Genomic DNA, 17,253 nt, shown 5'->3' with positions numbered 1-17,253 from the left:
CTAACGACTCAGCGCAAGTGTACAGGGTAGTCAACGGTTCAGGTCTTGTCAAGTCCCCCGATCGAGCTCATCACGGATATCCTCCCTGTTGACCCGTACCGTGCGCCGAGTCACTGAGCAATGATTCACCGTCGTTGAATACCGCACAGCATGGGCAGTTCCCAAAACCACCCCGTATCGCGGCCCCGTCACCAGCGCAGACTGGATCATGACAAAGTCGACTGATCTGTACCGAGTACGCAGCGCGGCTGTAGGTTTCTGCAACGTCCAGGATATTCCTGTTTACCACGCGCCGCCGTTCCTCGTCTTCAACCCCCCCCCAAGTCGCCCTTCATCTGAAGCGCCGAGACAAGTTGGACGGCCATCTGGACTGCCATTGCCGAAGCCAGGCTCGAGGGACTGACTTACATGTCCAGGCGCGGCAAAGATCGTCCGCGTCACCCCATGTGTTCACCCGACCGTGGCCAGGGATCCGCAAGGCGCCCCAGTGGTGACAAAGTATTTGTCATGGTTGTTAGGAGGAGCCGTCTTGTTATGAATCTGCAAGTGAGAAATGACCTCTGGCCGTGGTTGGCCGGGTTGACGTCTGCGACCTCAGACCTGTCGCTTCTGAGGCTGTGTCAAGGGGATTTGCTCGGGGGCAGGCAGCTAATCGTGCCCGCCCCACTTTATGTGGTTCGGCTAGCAAAAGCCCTCACCACCAAAGGTGGTGCTCGACAGCAAGGCGGGCCGGACACCAAGGCGGGCCAATTTTCAACCTAATAACGCTATTAACCTCTTCGCCTATAATGTACACCCTTCTCGTCCCAAATTTCTAGTAGATCTAGTACAGAATCCAGACGCCATTTACGTGCCTTTTTAGCTGCTTCAAAAAACGTCCTCTTGGCGTGGTTGTGGCGCCTTTTGTCGGCATGCTCTTTATGCTTGCTGTTCGCCTGATGAACTCGAGAAAGGTCTTTGCAAAGGCGTGATTGGAAGGAGAAACGGCGAATGGTTGACGCGACAGGTATGCATTTGTTGGCGGTGACGGGAGGGGAGCCATATGAAGAGGTGCATTATCTGTTGACTGTTTTTCTAGACCGGGAAATAAAAATAGGACATGTATAGAAAACCAGATATTACAGCCCTTTTTAAAAAAAAAATCAAAAAAATCAAAGGTCGTCACTCATTCATTGGAAGCTTCAACGAAAAAAAAAACCCCGGATGTAATTACGCAGCTCATTAAAGATCCACCTGATCAATCGCCGGCCACCATTGAGACCAGGCCCCCTGCTCGTCGAGGTTATTGCTGACTTCCGCGAAAAGCTGGTTCAACAAGGTATTAGTGTCGAGCTCGTGCTCGTGCTCGTGCTCGTGCTCGTGCCCTTGAACCGGCCAAGTCGCCTGCGCCGAGGGCCGCTCCGCGCCCCGAATCTCCCGAGTATGCGCGTCGGATCTATCCACGACACGGAACTCGTGGACAGACTGGTGTAGAGTATCAAAGTCTGCTCGTGTGCGCCCCTGGTATCGTGTCCGGTCCTCGGTTGCTCGCTCGTAGAGCACGGATGCATGGTGTATCGTTTTGATCTTGCGCGTGCCGCCCTCTCAATGTTAGCGCAACGGTGGCCACGGTCGTGTCATGCTTGCGGGCGGCTTACCCATCCGTCGGCGATTTTCCAGACAAGTCGAAACTTTTCCAGGTAGTCGAGACACATTTTGAGACAGTCGCTTGCTCGCGGGCTGCGGCCCAGGTTCATTCGGGGGTATTTCGCCACGTAGAGGTTGAGGTAGCCGGCTGAGAATGCGCAGAACCCGGCAAAGGGCGTCATGAGATGCACGCCACACTCGGAGGCCTCGTGTAGAATGGCGGCGATGTGCTCTGCCGCGCCGAAGAGGAGTCGGGAGCTGTCGTCCCACCAGCCCTCGGGGGCGGGCGCCCCCAGCATGGGCTGGTCGACTGGACCCCGTGGCTCCGACTCCGGGGTCGGCAGGAAGGGGAAGTACTCGCGGTGAAGCATGAGGGTGCTGACAAGGCGTAAGCAGGGGCGGCGGCGGCAAGTTGGGAGCCCCGTCGACCGCTACCGCTGTGGGAAGGGGATTCTTACCTCACGTAGTACAGGAGATTGAGGTAGACGAACGTCTCGCCGAAGCCGAGCGTCATGTGGACGGCCACCGAGTTGCTGGGGTAATGGAGCTTCCGATGCTGGCCTGCCCTCCAGGCCTCGAGCTGGCTTCGGGATGGTGAGGGCTTTTGCTAGCCGAACCACATAAAGTGGGGCGGGCACGATTAGTTACCAACTACTAGTTTGAAGAGCAGCATTGTTCCCGGTCTTCTCGAGGAGGAGGGGGAAAAACCAGAAAAAAGGGTTGGCCATGGAGCGTCATCACAACCAGCTTAACGCACTTTTCGCCCCTTATAATCGAAACTCACAAGGGACAGATATCTCGTAGAATCCACGACCCAGCCATCAAGCCGGCCGTATGGAGTCTGGACAATGTATCAATGTATCAACACACAATCGACTCCTGTCTTGAGCTCGAGCGCAGCCTCAATCAACCGGCATCACGGTCCACGGAACGCCAAGCGCACGTTTGAGAAACGAGCTTCTTGTACTTTGTACTAGGTAAAACACTCCGCACAATACTCCCCCCTTTCCCCCTTTCAGAATGGCAGTTTACCCGCCTTGTTGGCGGCAAGGGTCCTGTCCTGTCCAGGCTATTGTTGGCACCTAGGCCCGAGGCGCGTGACGTCTCAACGGTCTTCGCCTTGGTGACGACACTTCAACCAGACGGTTCCAAGTCGCCCGGGGGACGCCGAATGTCTCGATCCCCAGGGCGTCAGAGACAGACAGTAAGTAAGTACGTAGCTCAGTCAGGGGTGCGCCGGCTGCCAAAGGGCAAAGCGCCAGTCGTGGCTTCGTCGCGGCTAGAGCGATATACACATGTACGTTTGCGAAAGCGGACTGTACCTGATGGGCCGTCGTCTGTCCTGCATCAGACCAGATGCAAGGCAGCCAAAAATGTGTTGACCAATTTCCCATCTGCCCGCTTTTTTGCTCCCTGCTTCTCCGTGTTCCTGCGTTGCTGCGTCAAGCGTACGTACATGGTTTGGGCAGATGGGCACGATTGCCCTTTGCATCATCGTCAATTGATCACAGATTGGCTTTGACTGGAGCCCGAGTTTGGGGTGATTGTCGCTGCACTCTGACGGGACGTTGACGGAGTCGTCATGCCGAGCATGGAGTCACACCAACGGTTTGGATGACCCTGGCGCTGTAGGAATGGGCAAAGCACTCCTCACTCCTCCGTACATGCTCCGTAGGTAGTGTAGGCACGACACGGCTTCTTTCGGGGCAAGTATTGCACCAGCGGGCCAGCGGCAACGCCGGCGTAGCATCGTCGGCGAGAAGCCCCGGATGTGACGGCGGCACGTTTGCCGTAGTGAACGCTGTCCAGCAATCGGCCGTTTCTCTCGTTGCCAAAGAACACCGCCCCGAGTGAGGTTGGAGCTTTCACTCGGAGTACTATTCCTGTTCCCGCAGAGTGCACGTTGGGATCGGTGGTCGGTTGCCCAGCCGTGGAAAAGCATCGTGAGGGAGGCACTTGTCAACTCTACAGTCTTTCAGACCACCGCTTCGGCTGCTTTTGCCACCATGTCTGACACGTATTGACCCCCTGGTTGTCCCTTTCGCCTTTTGTCTGCTGCACGGCGCACGGCGCACGGCATAGGGCAGCAAGGAGGAGTAGTTAGGAGTACGGAGTAGTGGCATCAGTAGTCCGTGGATAGGGGCTCATCACGGGGAGTCGGGAACCATCGTCGTCGGGGTAGTTTGCTTCCCGAAGCACCAGAGCCTTGACCGGCAGTAAGTACAGTAAACTATGTCTATAACGATCCTGTATCTTAGCGATATTTGCGATATTTAGGTTTTTACGATAATTCACAGTCATCTAAGGTTTTTCCCTAGTAAATCGTTAATAGTCGCGTTACTGACAATATTGTTGACTTTTTGCTTAGTTACTATGCATTTTATCGTTATACAGCCCTACTTTAAGAGCTAAATTCCTTATAGTGGGGCTGAATTTCCTTTTAGTGGGGCAAATTTTGCTAATAATCCCTTAATATATACTTTCTACTAGTAATTTCTAAGGGAAGGTACAACCCTATAATAGTTGCATCTTAACGATAGTCGCTATACTACGATGAAAAAAGCCTCACGAAGGTTATCGTTATAGACCTGGTTTACTGTATTCGTCGACAGAACTGCTGCACAGCACAGCACGCTCGGGCCAAAACGTGGGCATTCAATTTCCGTCCCCGACCTGTTGCTGGCACTGCCAATCCCATCATCTCGGGAGTCGGGACGGGGTTGATGACACTGGCGAGCACGAGCACGAGCACGAGCATGTCAATGGTAATAAAACAAACGAGAGCAGGAGCCCGATGCCTGTGTTGGCTGCGTGTTTTTCGTCGCAGGACATGGTTGGATTCATTGGAATCTCCTCACACGCCACTCCAGCTGAGCCAAAGTATGCAAGGGGGTTCGGCTGAACTGGAGAGGAGAAACAAGAGACAATGGACCTTTCTGCTGTGCGCTCTGGCACTCGCGAGCAAGTCTGTTTTATTTTATTCATGCATCTACGTTACTTGAGTGATTCGTCAGAGAGTGACTTGATGCCGTGCCAAAGCCTGCTTGGTAGACGTTGCTGGCATCGTGTCTGCAACAAACCCTCCTCCGTTGCCGCAACCACAACGCACAAAGCACAAGCACAGCGCGAGCACAGTTGGCTCCAGGTTCTTGGATCCTGCGCCAGGCGCATGCATGTCCCGTTCCCCGCAATCTCAGCCCATCCCATGGCCTTGGTACCAGACTACTACTAGTACTACCAGTCCCCCGTGGACCGTACCGTACGTAGGCCAGCCTTCCTTGGCGATGACGGAAACTTTATCTCGAGGTCTCGTTCCGACCCCACCACACCTGTCAAGCTTGTTTCTAAAGAAAGGCGGAAACATCAGCCCGTTGCTGCGGCGGGTCGACGTGGTTTCGACTCCATCGAAACTCAGCGAGGCCATCCATGTTGACGATGGATTCCACCGCCGCGATCCCTCGCACAGGGGTCCCCTGGCTCCTCACTGCCACTCATCTCACCTGTTGGTGCCGGTGGGAATACCGCCTCGACCAACAGCTTCTTCGGCACCGAGCAGGCGCACATTTGACGTGAGGCGCCTGGTGGTCGTCGTGCCTGTCCGCCAGGGCGTCGGCCAGCGTCTGTCGTGCCGGCCGCAGCGGTTTGGACTCGTCCTGGAGACTGGACGGAATGCATTCGTCGCATGTCTTCTCCCAACCCAAGAGGACACGCCCGGGATTCGGGCTGGCTGTCTCGCCCATCGCGTAGGCGTAGGGCATGTCTGTCGCCCAGAACAGAACCTGCGACTGCGAGAGACACGCACACCGCGACACACGCCACAGATTCACAGACCCAAAGGGCGATCGATCAACCAGGCAGGTTGCGGGTCGAGCAGTGGCCTGCCTGCCCAGTGCCAGCAGGGCGAGGGCGGGATGGGCTTTGCCCGCCTTGTCCGTCCCGTATCCCGTATCCCGTATCCCGACGTCCCGTCTGTCCCAAGGGAGCGGCGCGGTCGCAGACAAGAGAGACAAAGGGAGGACGAGGGCCAAGGTGAGTGTCTCTGGTGCTTGACCAGGGGTGGGTGGCCTCTGGACCCTCGGCGCCGTATCGAAAGACGACCGGATATGAGATGTACGTACGGACGAGTGCTGGGGTGGACAAGTCGTGGTGTTGTTTGTACTCACTCTGCCGTCTCGGCCGTTTGACATTTTTCCCATTTCCTAATCCATCCGTCCCGACTTTGCTTTTTTTGCCCACCGGTCCGGCTTGAACATATATTGTCCATGCCTGCTGTTCTTGTCCGGGGTCCATTCCCACGCCGACAGCAAAGTCTACTCGGGTCCATCTCTCCTGCTGTCCCTCTTTATTGATGACTAGAGTCGCCTCCCCCCGCCGGTTGCTGAATCGCCTCCGCTGCTGCGCCGTCGCTGTATAGACCAGTCACCAGACCAGCAGCACAGAGCTCGAGCGCCGGAGTCCATTGACGCGGTCTGACGAGTTGCCAAACAAGACGCTGCGCATTGTCAGTATCGGGTGTCGTCTGAGGGTTCCGCATAACCCACGCGGAGCAGACTGAGCCGTCTTTGCTTCACCACTCGTCCGTCGCCCCTGCAACGCGGCATCGGGCCCGCCGACAAGTCGCAGTCATCATGGGATCCGAATTCGGGGTCACGGCCGGTTCCAGCAGGAAACCCAACTTCGACGGCGTCGGCATCTGGTGGACGACATGGGCGGGCGTGTGGACGCTTGCGCTGCTCGGCGGCATGGCCTTCCTGATCCGCCGCCGCAACACGCCCATTCTCCGTATGCGCGGCATCGGCCTGTCGCTCGCCGCCGTCGTCTTGCTTCACTTGTACTACTTCTCCGTCCAGCTCGGCTACGTTGTCGGCGCTCTGACCCCCGGCGACTGCGAGTACTGGATCATGGGGACCTATCTGCCGCTCGGGATCGCCCTGTTCCACGCCTCCAACAGCCGCTTCCTCTACGTCGCCAAGGTGCAGAAGAAGTTCCTCAGCCGCCAGGGCGACGGGCTGACCAGTCCGCGACGGAGGATGGGACTCAGGCATCGCTTCAGGGGCCTGAACTACACCACCAAGATGGTCATTGTCGTCGGTCTGGGAATGAGCTTTCAGGTCAGTCCAGGAGAACAACGATGATGTCGGACGGCGGCATGGTGGCCCTCGCCCAACCTTGTTCCTAAATGTTGACGTGAACAGTTGTTCCTCACCCTCCTCATGTGGTTGATGTCGCGGAAGTGGCACAGCGGCTGGGGGATCCCCGGCACCCAAGTCTACGGCACGGAAATGGAGCAGAAGATGGAAATGGGCCGAGGCTGGGAGTGGTGGCCCGGCATCTTTTGGCAGTTTGTCTGGGCCTGGATCGTCGCTCCTTGTGTCCTGTGGAAGTCTCGCAACATCAACGACACCCACGGCTGGAGGTTTCAGACCATTGGGTGTGCCTTGGCTGGGTAGGTTCAATCTCGTCGTCATCTCCCATCCCATCCATCCCTCGTTGACGCTTTTGGCGAAGATGCTGACGCTGGGCCTTTTCTTAGCCTACACGCGACCCCCATGTGGCTCGTTGCGCTTTACGTCCCTGCCATGCAGCCCATCAACAAATACTTCTTGCCTCCTCAGTGGTGGGACATTTCCTCTCCTTCTCGCTCTGCCGTTCTCGGGGTTGCGGCAACTAACGCAGCTGCAGGATCTGCATATCCATCCTCGTCTTGGAGATGCTGACGGTTTTCCTGCCCTGCTGGGAAGTCATGCAGGCCACGACGCTCCGTCAAGAGACGCTGGACTCTATCGCGCAGTGGGAGCGCAAGAACAAAAAGGCCGGCTCCGGCGCCAAGTCGGTCAATACCGCCTCGACCGCCGTCGACACGTTGATGAGTGGCCGAAAGTCCACGACGGGATCCGTCAAGTCCACCGATTCGCAGGAGAGTATCCTTACCATGAGCGCGCTCGAGTATGTCCTGGAGCGTAACCCTACTCCGCTTCAGGAATTCTCATCCCTGCGCGATTTCTCCGGCGAAAACATTGCCTTCCTGACGAGCGTTTCCGAATGGAAAGCATATCTGCCCCATCTCGTCCGCCAGGGGGTCAAGGACAGCACGACGAGGGAGCTGATCCGCGAGCGGTTCAACAGCGCTCTCCGCATCTACGCCGAGTTTATCAGCATCAAAGACGCCGAGTTCCCCATCAACATTTCGTCGACGGAGCTCAAGAGGCTGGAGGCTGTGTTTGAGGCCTCTGCTCGCATCTTGTATGGCGAAAAGGTCGACGTCGATCCCGCCACCCCTTTCGACTTTCCCGAGTCCTCGCTCAAGACATCTATCGAGACGTCGTCTCATGACTTTGAAAAGGGCAATCCTGCCGCGACGTCTTACTGCGAGGGTGTCAAGTTCTGGGGCGAGATCCCCGAGTCCTTTGACGAGACGGTATTCGACGAATCCGAGAAGCACATCAAGTACCTGGTCCTCACCAACACCTGGCCAAAGTTTGTCAAAGATCGTCGGGTGTCCATTGACGTGGGTTCCTGCGCAGAGAAAGGCTCTTCAATCATCAACTTTGTTCGCAATCGTCGCCACAAGGGGTGAGCGCCGAAGCGGTTCATGGCCTCGTGTGGCTGGCTCGACAGAATGGATCCTGTGTTGTATTATACTCGACATCGGCAAAACCACACCCAGTGGACCCTCGGTGAGCTGATGCAGCTCCTGGGATAGGAGTCTCTCGGCGCAGGTAGGAACAGTACACCTAATGTGTGCCTCGCTTTCTTCTTCGATCACGGTATCCATAGACTTGACCTTGTATTAAATTGAAATCACCTTGGCTGGCAGTTTGGATTTGACACGAGTTTTGGCTTGGCTTTCAATACTAGTACCGCGTCACGTCACGTCTTGCGCACAAGGACCCCCTCTCCCTCTTTCACTGTTGACGAGTGACGCGCGTTGACTGTCGTAGGTAAGGCTGCCATGTCTCTCTTGGCCAGTTGATGCCGCGATGCACTCTGGCAGACTTGGCGGAGCAGGACGGTGACGGTGTTCCGGGGCCCTAGTCGTCAGCTGCAAGAAGCATGGCATTCATCAGACGGAATGATGCGTCCCATGCTTTGACGTGTTGTCATCCAGTCTCGACGCTCTTGACTGGCGGCTTCGCAACAAAGCCGTGCATTGTCGCCTTCATACCGGGCCTAGACCGATCGTCTTCCTCCCGAGTTTGGCTGAGATGACTTTCTGGCTTGCGAGGTTGCTACTCGTCGTTGTAGCGACAAGCCGTTCGTCCTGTATCGGGCCGTCCCCTTGAACGGCGGAGTGGTCGTATCAGCAGGCGTTTTGTCTGGATGGGCTGTCGATTTTTGGGGGTTGTTGGTACGGATAGACGGGCAGCGTAGTCTTGACGGTGACGCTTGGCAGTGTTGTCTTGGTTGCGGCGAGCTGCGCTTCCGCCGAATGCCACATGTTGGCGCGCGATGGGTCGTCGCCTGAAGTCGAGAATCATCCGACAACGGGTCCTGCCCGTCGTCCCAAGTTCCAACCTGATGGCGTCGTCTGCGGCTTTCTCTCGTTGCCCTCGCCTCCACTCGGCCATCCAGGTCCACGTGCATGCGCCAATCAGCATGCTCGGCTTCCCGTTCGCTACAACATCTGATTGCCGATTTCGGCGCTCCCTCGCCGCCTCTTTCCTCTTTCATCCTTCCCCGGATTCGCCCTTCGCGTCGCCTTTGAGCATCGCCGCGCGGCCCGGTGCCCGTCCTTTGTTTGCCGCCGCCCCGGGGGGATCCAATCCGCTTCTGTCTTTGTGTGATCCTCCTGTTGCTCCATTGTCCATTGTGTGCAAAAGCGGCGCGCGACGGCGTCGTCTGTGGCGGGAGATGCCCGCGGTAAAGCAACCTTGTCTGCAATGCAAAGGTGAGCGCCGCCTGGCTCAAGCCTACATCCCAAGCCAAGCCGATTTCCCCATTCCCCTCTCCTCGACCGAGGCTGAAGGGCCAAGGCCTAAGGCCTACGGCCACTAATGTGCTCGCCATGCTGATCTAGAAACAGAAAAGCACGTCAAATGTGAGCACCCGGCGGACCGGCAAAACAGCTTCCGTTACATGTTTCTAGTCGTTCCCCGTTTTTGTCTTGTCAACGACGTGTTCTGACGCAGCTGCTGTAGGTGACGAGGAGCGTCCCAAGTGTCGCCGGTGCCAGATCAAGGAGCTCCCTTGCTCACGTCCCGTCAAGGAGACTGTCTTCAAGCACGGATCGGCCGCAAACTTCTCCAAAGACCAGAAATGGGTCAATAGTGAAATCAAGCACTGTGCGTGCGTGGCTCGTCTCGGTCTCGGGTGCAACTCGCTGATACTAGCTCAGTCCGCTTTCACGATGGCGTCTCCGCTGCCGGGGACTCGTCGACGCCGCGCCAGGACTCATCAGTATCATCGCCGTCTTGGTCAACAATCGCCGGCTCCGGCTCCGGCTCCGGCTCCGGGAGAGTGCCGGCAGAGCCGTGTCTCCCGGAAGCCGGCCAGTCTGTTCAACCGTCGCCTTCCCATTCATCCGCCCGCTCTCCCGAGGACACAGCCTTGCGTCCCATCTTGGCCGATGACCGTGTTCTCCCCCCCGACCTCGTCACATCGGACAGCCTCAGCAGCGACCCAGGATCTCGCCTTGAGCAACAAGCTTCTCCAAACGCACAGCTACCGTACCTACCCTCCATCAGAGAGCTCAATCCTGGCATATACCGACATGTAAGCAAGCATGGACCCAGTGCCGGCCAGGCAGTTCCCCAAAACGCCTTCGCTCCTCAGCCGTCCTGCATACCATGCACACCAGCCTCGAATGACGCTACGCGAGCGTTTCCGTTGGAGGATGCGCGAGAGGCATGTCTCCTCAGGTACTACATCGAGGAAATCTCTCACTGGGTAGGCTCCGTTTCCATTCTATAGACTCAGTCCTCTCTTCACCCTTTGCTCACACGATGCAGTTTGACCTGTGCGACGAGAGCCGGCACTTCCACCTGGTTGTCCCTGCCAGAGCCAGGCATCACCCTCATCTTCTCAATGCCATTTTTGCAGTGGCCGCCCGTCACTTGAGCCGTCTGCCAAAGTACAAGACTCCACAGGGCATATTCTACCATGGCCAACTCCTGCCCAACCTGGATGAGCACTCGGCCGTGGAATACATGCTCCAATGCATGCCTGCTCTCCGACAGTTCCACGACGGGCTAGACGACGACTATCGCGATAGCATCCTTGCCACCGCCGTCATCCTCCGACAGCTGGAGGAGATCGATGGCGAAGACGACTCGCCCCCCGTGCCGGGACAGCCCGGGGGCGTGCTATCCCGGCCAGGGAAGCAAGTCAACTTCCTTGCCATCATAGATGCGGTCCTGCGGAGCCCGCCGGCGCAATCGGCCTTTGGACGCCGGAGCCTGATGCAGGCCGCGTACTGGATGGCCCTGAGGCAGGAGATCTACCATTCCTTCACGCGTCTTCAAGTGCCGCAGCTGATTCTGCCCCCGGAGTTTTGGCACTCGGCTTCCAGGGCAAACAAGACGGTCATGCATCTCGTCCAAGTGGCAAAGTGGAAATGGGGAGACGGCTCTGAACACGAATGGGGTGAGTGTCACGACTGACTGACTGGCCTTTGCCGCCCGCCCGGTGCAGCGCAGCTCTGATGGTTCGACAGCGCGACTGATGGATCAGCACGAGAAGCTCGAGAAGGACATTCTCCATGACATCGAGCCCATTTACAAGAGGCCGGCGGACAAGTCCAAGGGCGAAATCTTCCCCACAGTTTGGTATCGGTCCAACACTGAGGTGACGAGCATGCAGCTGGGTCTCTTGGCCAAGTCGGTCCTGGTCGCCGAGAACCCCCAGCTGAGGTGAGCCTGCCTTGACGTGACGGCTCCAACGTCCGCCCCCCTTGTTGACGAGGCGTCCCTAGGGCACAATCAGCTTGCCGGTCCAGCTGGCGGCAGGTCGAAAACGAGGTGAGGCTGCTCGTGCTCGAGCAGTGCGGCATTGGCCTCTGCAACCCGGCATCGCCGCCTGCTCTGGTCCATGCCACGTTTGGCATCCGGCTGTACGGGGATTTCTTCACGGACCAGTACGAGCGCCGTGCAATCAGGACGGTGGTGGAAAGGTACCGAGACACGCATGCTTGGCCTGTACAGCGACTCCTAGACATGTTTTGGTGAGTGACGGGCACTACAGTCTACGATCCGATGACGTTTGGAGCTGGACGGCCCAGAATCGTCATATATGTGTACATGTGTATATAAACAAGCCTTGCTGCTACCGCCCCTTGCGCTCCGTCTTCGCCGTCACTGCATATATCCGGCCGACGAGCTCTCCTTATTGTGCCCGCAGAGCATCAGGTGGACGGACGGGAAGCGGCGGCCGCCCGGGGCCCCAACGTCGCCAACGTGTCTGCGCAGCGCGCTGGTGAGCCTGGCGAACCGGCCGCACGCCTGGTTAGCCTGCGTGTTCTGCGATGCTTCTGGTGGGTGGTGTTTGCGTACTTGACTGCCAGATGGTCGCCGTCGCCGAGCAAATCGATGGTCTCCAGCACGCCGCGGCGCCATCCCCCGATGTATGGACACGACGCGCCTGCGGGCTCGTCTGTGAATGTCTCGATGCCGACGTCCCGGATGGCGCTTTTGTTGCAGTCAAACACGGTCTCCCTGGCATATGTGACAATGGTGCCTCGGAATCCCATGCCTCTGAAGCGCCGCAGCGTCGTCCTGACTTGGCTTGCCGACTCGCCGGCGCAGAACTGCCGGTACGCCGCTTTCCTCATGATGCCTGCAAGCAGCTTGTTGCGGCCAATGTCGAGGAGGAAGGGCCTGTTGGGCCGGCAGAGGAAGCCCATGAAGGAGATGGCCGGGCCAAGGAGATACGGCTTGGACGAGACGGCGTTTACGAGCAGAGACCTGCACAGAACGCCGGTGGGCAGGGCAGACAGCGACGAGGGCGGCCTTTCTGCGCGCACCACGGCTGGCTTATAAGACACCCCCGGGCCCTCTTGGCGGTGTCCCAGCCGGTTCACCGCCATGCTCTGGGCTGTCCTTATCGGGTGGCCAGCCGAAACTGTGTGCTACGTATAAGATGCCGCATGTCGAGACGATTGGACGATTGCTCGACGCTCGCTGCGCAGGCCTTTACACGCGACACCCGACAAACAAGACGCAAGACTCGAACTGCTCCCGGCCCGGCAAAGTGCCAGGAACGCTGCGTGTAGGCGTGGAGGGGGGGCAGGAGGCGTTCCTCATCTTTGCCGGACCACTCGGCTTAGATCATGACTGACATGAGGCGTCGTGCGTGCGACTGCCGAGTTTCGGAAAGACTGCCGTAGCGCGCCACACCGGACCGACTTGGAAGCAGACACGAGCTTGCTGCCTGGCGTGTAGTTGGGCGGCGTAATGGCAGTTGAAGCGGGAAAACGTGCCCGGTCCCCGGATGGCTGCCGCGACGAGCTCATATTGAACGTGCTCAAGTGTGTTCAGATTCTGCGTTCTTCTCTTTAACCCCGGACCGGGTGACCGGGATCCAGGTCCCAACGCAACCCAGCATGTCTGCAGCCAAACACGGCGTCTGACAGACGCAGCGATTGCTGTGCCGCAGGCCGCATTACACCAGGCCTGGCCCTCCATTTCTGGGCGACGCTCTTGCATGCAGTTCCAAGCTCTGGATCGCGAGGCCACCAACAAACAGTCTAGCGTCTCGCCGCCCCGTCTCGCATCTAGCCCAGTTCATTCATCCGCGCCGACGCGAAGCCGCCCACGAGAGATGGCAAAGTCGGATCCCGTCGTCATCGTCGCCGCCGGCGCTTTTGGCCTCTCGGCCGCGCTGCACCTCACCAGAGCCGGATACACCGACGTAACCGTGCTCGACAAGGCCGAGGCGGTGCCCCCCCCCCGGTATTCCGCCGCAAACGACCTGAACAAGTTTGTCATGGCCGAGTACGAAGATGGTTTCTACAGAGACTTGGCGCTGGAAACCCCCGAGACCAGGAGATCCCAGCGGTGACTGGGGAACCGATGTGAGCTGGAGGGTGGGTGACACGAGCGAGTTTCTGTCCATTGTGCCCGGAAGAACTGGGCCATCAGTCTGTCCGGCAGTCCCATATCGACTGGTCTGTCTGCCTCCGCCCCTCGGTGACTACGTAATGTTCTCCAGCCCATCTTGCCTGCAGTGAGGCTGAATGTTCGCATTTCTCGTGCATTACCCCGGCCATAGATGATTTCTCATAGTGACACAACGACCAATAACTGCGGCGTTCAGAACGACCCCCCACACGGATTCGTTTTTGTCAGAGATGCGTTGCGCCCTCGGTCCGGTATCTGTCCCAGATCCGGCCCCAGCAGCCGTAACCACCATCAATGGCACCCGTCAGGTCAAACTCAAACGAGGGAAGTGCTATTATATCTCGCGTCTCTGTGGGTGCTGGCCGTAGAGCAGACCTCTACTTGACTTTGTTCCATCTTTCCTCCGTGTCCCTGTCATATTCCAAAGCTGGGTGGTGGCTGCCATAACCATCATCATGCTCCAACATCCAACACGCATCATATTGTGAAGGCGAGCGCTCGCTCTCGTGGCCTCGAGTCCCGGCAGAACAAGGCCGCCCGGCCAGAGAAGCCTACTTCTTTGGAAGTGACGGGAAAACGTACAAGGCGAAGACTCCGTAACGTCAGAGCTCTTTATCAAAAGGTTTCATGTTTGCGGCCCGCTCGTTGTATTGGGCCCTTCTTAGTAGTCTGTTGAAACACGCGCGGTGCAGTTGCCGGCGACATGACGACCAAAACGAGGCGTTTTGTCTCGCAGTTTCTGCCATCGCAGTCCCTGAAAAGCGGACTCTGCCGCAACCACGCCTCGGGAGGAAACGTGGAGGGAGGGACTCCCGCGTTTCCACTCGCTGCAGTAGCAACTGTTGAACTCGATGGACACCATGTTCTGAATCTCGTACAACCATCTACATTATCAGCTGCAGCCTCTCACGGCTCGTTTGCAACAAGACTGCGCCCGTGGTCAAGCTTGGCTGGGCCGCTGTTGAAGACGTCATCCCCTGCTTCGCTGTGCCCGGCACCGCTCCGCGACAAGGCGGGAGCGAATCCATGGACGGGCCGGGGGACTCGAACGACGACCACGCCCGAGCAGCCAGAAGGTTCGCCACGCTTGGGGGATGGCGAGAGGCCCAAGACGTGCTGCCGAGCGCCGCCGGATCGACCTACGACTCGGAATGGCCGGTTCACGACGAGAAGCCGCACCCATCGAGGCAGGCCAAGGCGCAACTGAAGCCGGCTGATGGATTTGGCACGGGTGAAAAGACCGGTCCTGGTCAAGACGGGCTGGGCCCAGACGAACAGCCGGATTCGACGGCTACCAGGGACGAGCGCGCCGTGCAGGAGGACGAACTCGAGGTCCTGTCCGAGCTTGGGAGCCACTTGCTGAACGACGACGACGCTCCATTTGGCGTCCTCTCAAGCCGCCAAAAGTGGTTCATCATCGTCACCATCGGCGTTGCCGGCCTCTGCTCCGGCTTGTCGCCCAACGTATACTTGCCAGCACTGTCTGCCATCGCCAAGGTACAGCGCGACTCATTCCACCTGGCCGAATGCATCCAATGTTCAAATGCTGAATGGGGAGTTAGGACTTGAAAGTGAGCCTCGGCGACGTTTCGTCGACCACCACGTCGTATCTTGTTGTCCAGAGCATCTCGCCCTTGCTCTGGGGCTGTCTCTCCGATACCTTGGGTCGTCGGCCGATATACATTTACTCCTTGTCGATTAACATTGTCGCAAATATCGTGCTAAGTCTGTCGCCCAACTACCCCGTGCTGCTAGTCTTCAGAGGCGTGCAGGCGGCCGGAAGCGCATCAACGACGAGCATTGGTGCGTGTTGCCAGCCCACTTGAAGCCGCAACTGGCAAAACAAACAAAATCAGCGGACCCTGACCGAGCGCCCTGCCAGGAAGTGGCGTTATTCAAGACATTGCCTCCCCGGGCGAGAGGGGTGCGTTTCTCGGCTCGTACCAGGCGAGTACGTTGCCGCATTTCATTCACCCTGTATCATCGGCCCCAGCTTTCATGGCGTTGAACTAACATGAATTGCCGTCGCAAGTCCGCAACTTCAGCATTGCCGTCGGCCCCGTCATTGGGGGCCTGTTGACCGACTTTCTCGGGTACCGGTGAGACGACGACAATGGCCTTTGCCTTTGGTTCCAAGAGCCCAGCCCCGGCCCGCCGCAGTCGCTGACACGTTTGCAGCTCCGTCTTTGTCTTCCTGCTCATCGTGTCCGTCTTTGTCCTGGCCACAATCGTCACGTTGCTCCCAGAGACGCTTCGAATCATTTCTGGCAACGGCTCATTATGGCTCTCCGGCATCCACCAACCTCTGATACGTCGCCTTGTCCAGAACAAAGGCGAAACGGAGGAGCCTGGACACGGGGGCCCTACGCCAAAAGTGACGGTGGCGACATTTCTCAAACCGCTCGCACTCGTCGGCGAAAAGGACGTCCTGATCAGCCTCGTCCTCGGCGGAACCGTCTACACGGTTTGGAGCATGGTTGTCGCCAGCACAACCGGCCTATTCAGAGACCTCTTTCACCTGAACGACCTGCTTCTCGGTCTAGCGTTGCTTCCCAACGGTAATGTGACCCCCGCTGATGTTTCAAACTCGAGTCATCGTCCCTGCCCGACTGATAGAGTCTCAGTCAACCAAGGGCGGCGGTCGTTTGTGCTGACACGCCCGCATCTTCCACACCAGGCTTCGGCGCCATCGTGGGCTCCGCCGCGGCCGGAAAGCTCATGACGAGGGACTTTGCCAGATGCGAAAGAATCTACCTGGAGGCGAACCCATCGGCGGCGTCTCCATCGCGAAACGACAAGGACCTCCCGCCAAACTTCCCGATTGAGCACGTTCGGCTTCGCCACGTGCCGTGGATATCGGCCCTGTTCACCACGGCCACGGCGCTGTACGGATTGACGGTGCTTCCAGCCGCGCAGCTCTCCATTGTCGCTCGGCCGGGATGGATCACGGCGCCGCTTGTTCTGCAGTTCCTCATCGCCGCCACGTCGAATGCCATTTTTGCAACCAACGCGACTCTGGTTGCGGATCTGTGTCCGGACCTGGGCGCAGGCGCCACGGCGATTGGCAACTTGGTGCACTGCGCAATGGGAGCCCTCGGGATTGCCTTGGTAGATTCGATGCCGGGCGCCTTGGGGGGCGCGGCGATGTTCTTGGGCCTGGGCCTTCTCACCGTGGGAGTAGGGGCGCTGGTGTATGTAGAGTTGATGTGGGGGATGCAGTGGAGGAATCAACGGCTGAGGAGGACTCGCTCTGAGCCATGATGCGAGTTGGACACGGGTCTGGAAACTTTCGTTGCCGTCGTTTTCGACTGTTTGGGGCAGCTTCGTGGGGCAGTTGATGCTTCCAGGGGCCTTCTTCCGAGGTTGCCATGTCCGCTGTTACGATTTGTCGTCGTTTAATTGGTTCTAGATGGTTGTTGGATTCAATCTGAAAGATAAAGATCAAAGAGACGCAAGTAACAGTAGCCATCTTGGGTGTGACATGCTCGACATCCAGCGAGGCCTGTCAAGGCATCCATACTGTGTGGTCGTGTCTTGCTGTCGCACGGCCCGGCATACCCACTAGGTAGGGTAT

At 58.0% G+C, this 17,253-nt stretch overlaps 6 protein-coding genes across 6 annotated transcripts; 4 read left to right on the top strand and 2 right to left on the bottom strand.

Annotated features, from left to right (window-relative positions):
* Positions 1-1,221: 1,221 nt before the first annotated feature.
* On the bottom strand, positions 1,222-2,140 carry MAM_06956 (uncharacterized protein; the record flags this gene model as incomplete). Its single annotated transcript, XM_040825754.1, has 3 exons — positions 1,222-1,581; positions 1,638-2,004; positions 2,085-2,140. The coding sequence occupies 3 exons, from the start codon at positions 2,138-2,140 to the stop codon at positions 1,222-1,224; spliced, it is 783 nt and encodes a 260-aa protein (XP_040676311.1).
* Positions 2,141-6,254: 4,114 nt separating this feature from the next.
* MAM_06955 (Regulator of G protein signaling superfamily) lies at positions 6,255-8,203 on the top strand (the record flags this gene model as incomplete). The annotated part of the gene is made up of 4 exons (XM_040825753.1): positions 6,255-6,737; positions 6,822-7,072; positions 7,160-7,243; positions 7,309-8,203. The coding sequence occupies 4 exons, from the start codon at positions 6,255-6,257 to the stop codon at positions 8,201-8,203; spliced, it is 1,713 nt and encodes a 570-aa protein (XP_040676310.1).
* Positions 8,204-9,075: 872 nt separating this feature from the next.
* Positions 9,076-11,789, top strand: MAM_06954 (uncharacterized protein; the record flags this gene model as incomplete). Its single annotated transcript, XM_040825752.1, has 6 exons — positions 9,076-9,486; positions 9,713-9,908; positions 9,962-10,512; positions 10,575-11,208; positions 11,279-11,474; positions 11,537-11,789. The coding sequence occupies 6 exons, from the start codon at positions 9,076-9,078 to the stop codon at positions 11,787-11,789; spliced, it is 2,241 nt and encodes a 746-aa protein (XP_040676309.1).
* Positions 11,790-11,965: 176 nt separating this feature from the next.
* Positions 11,966-12,646, bottom strand: MAM_06953 (Proline oxidase; the record flags this gene model as incomplete). The annotated part of the gene is made up of 1 exon (XM_040825751.1): positions 11,966-12,646. The coding sequence occupies one exon, from the start codon at positions 12,644-12,646 to the stop codon at positions 11,966-11,968; it is 681 nt and encodes a 226-aa protein (XP_040676308.1).
* Positions 12,647-13,263: 617 nt separating this feature from the next.
* Positions 13,264-13,620, top strand: MAM_06952 (FAD dependent oxidoreductase; the record flags this gene model as incomplete). The annotated part of the gene is made up of 1 exon (XM_040825750.1): positions 13,264-13,620. The coding sequence occupies one exon, from the start codon at positions 13,264-13,266 to the stop codon at positions 13,618-13,620; it is 357 nt and encodes a 118-aa protein (XP_040676307.1).
* A 1,085-nt stretch (positions 13,621-14,705) lies between these two features.
* MAM_06951 (Major facilitator superfamily domain, general substrate transporter) lies at positions 14,706-16,940 on the top strand (the record flags this gene model as incomplete). Its single annotated transcript, XM_040825749.1, has 6 exons — positions 14,706-15,176; positions 15,242-15,482; positions 15,562-15,630; positions 15,712-15,778; positions 15,858-16,237; positions 16,357-16,940. 6 exons carry the CDS (start codon positions 14,706-14,708, stop codon positions 16,938-16,940), a joined length of 1,812 nt encoding a protein of 603 aa, XP_040676306.1.
* Between the last annotated feature and the right edge of the window lie 313 nt (positions 16,941-17,253).

The sequence above is a fragment of the Metarhizium album genome (assembly GCF_000804445.1).
Source record: "Metarhizium album ARSEF 1941 chromosome Unknown scaffold_25, whole genome shotgun sequence".
Lineage (NCBI taxonomy): Eukaryota > Fungi > Ascomycota > Sordariomycetes > Hypocreales > Clavicipitaceae > Metarhizium > Metarhizium album.
Note: the sequence above shows the minus strand (reverse complement) of the source record. Positions and strands in the feature narration are given on the sequence as shown.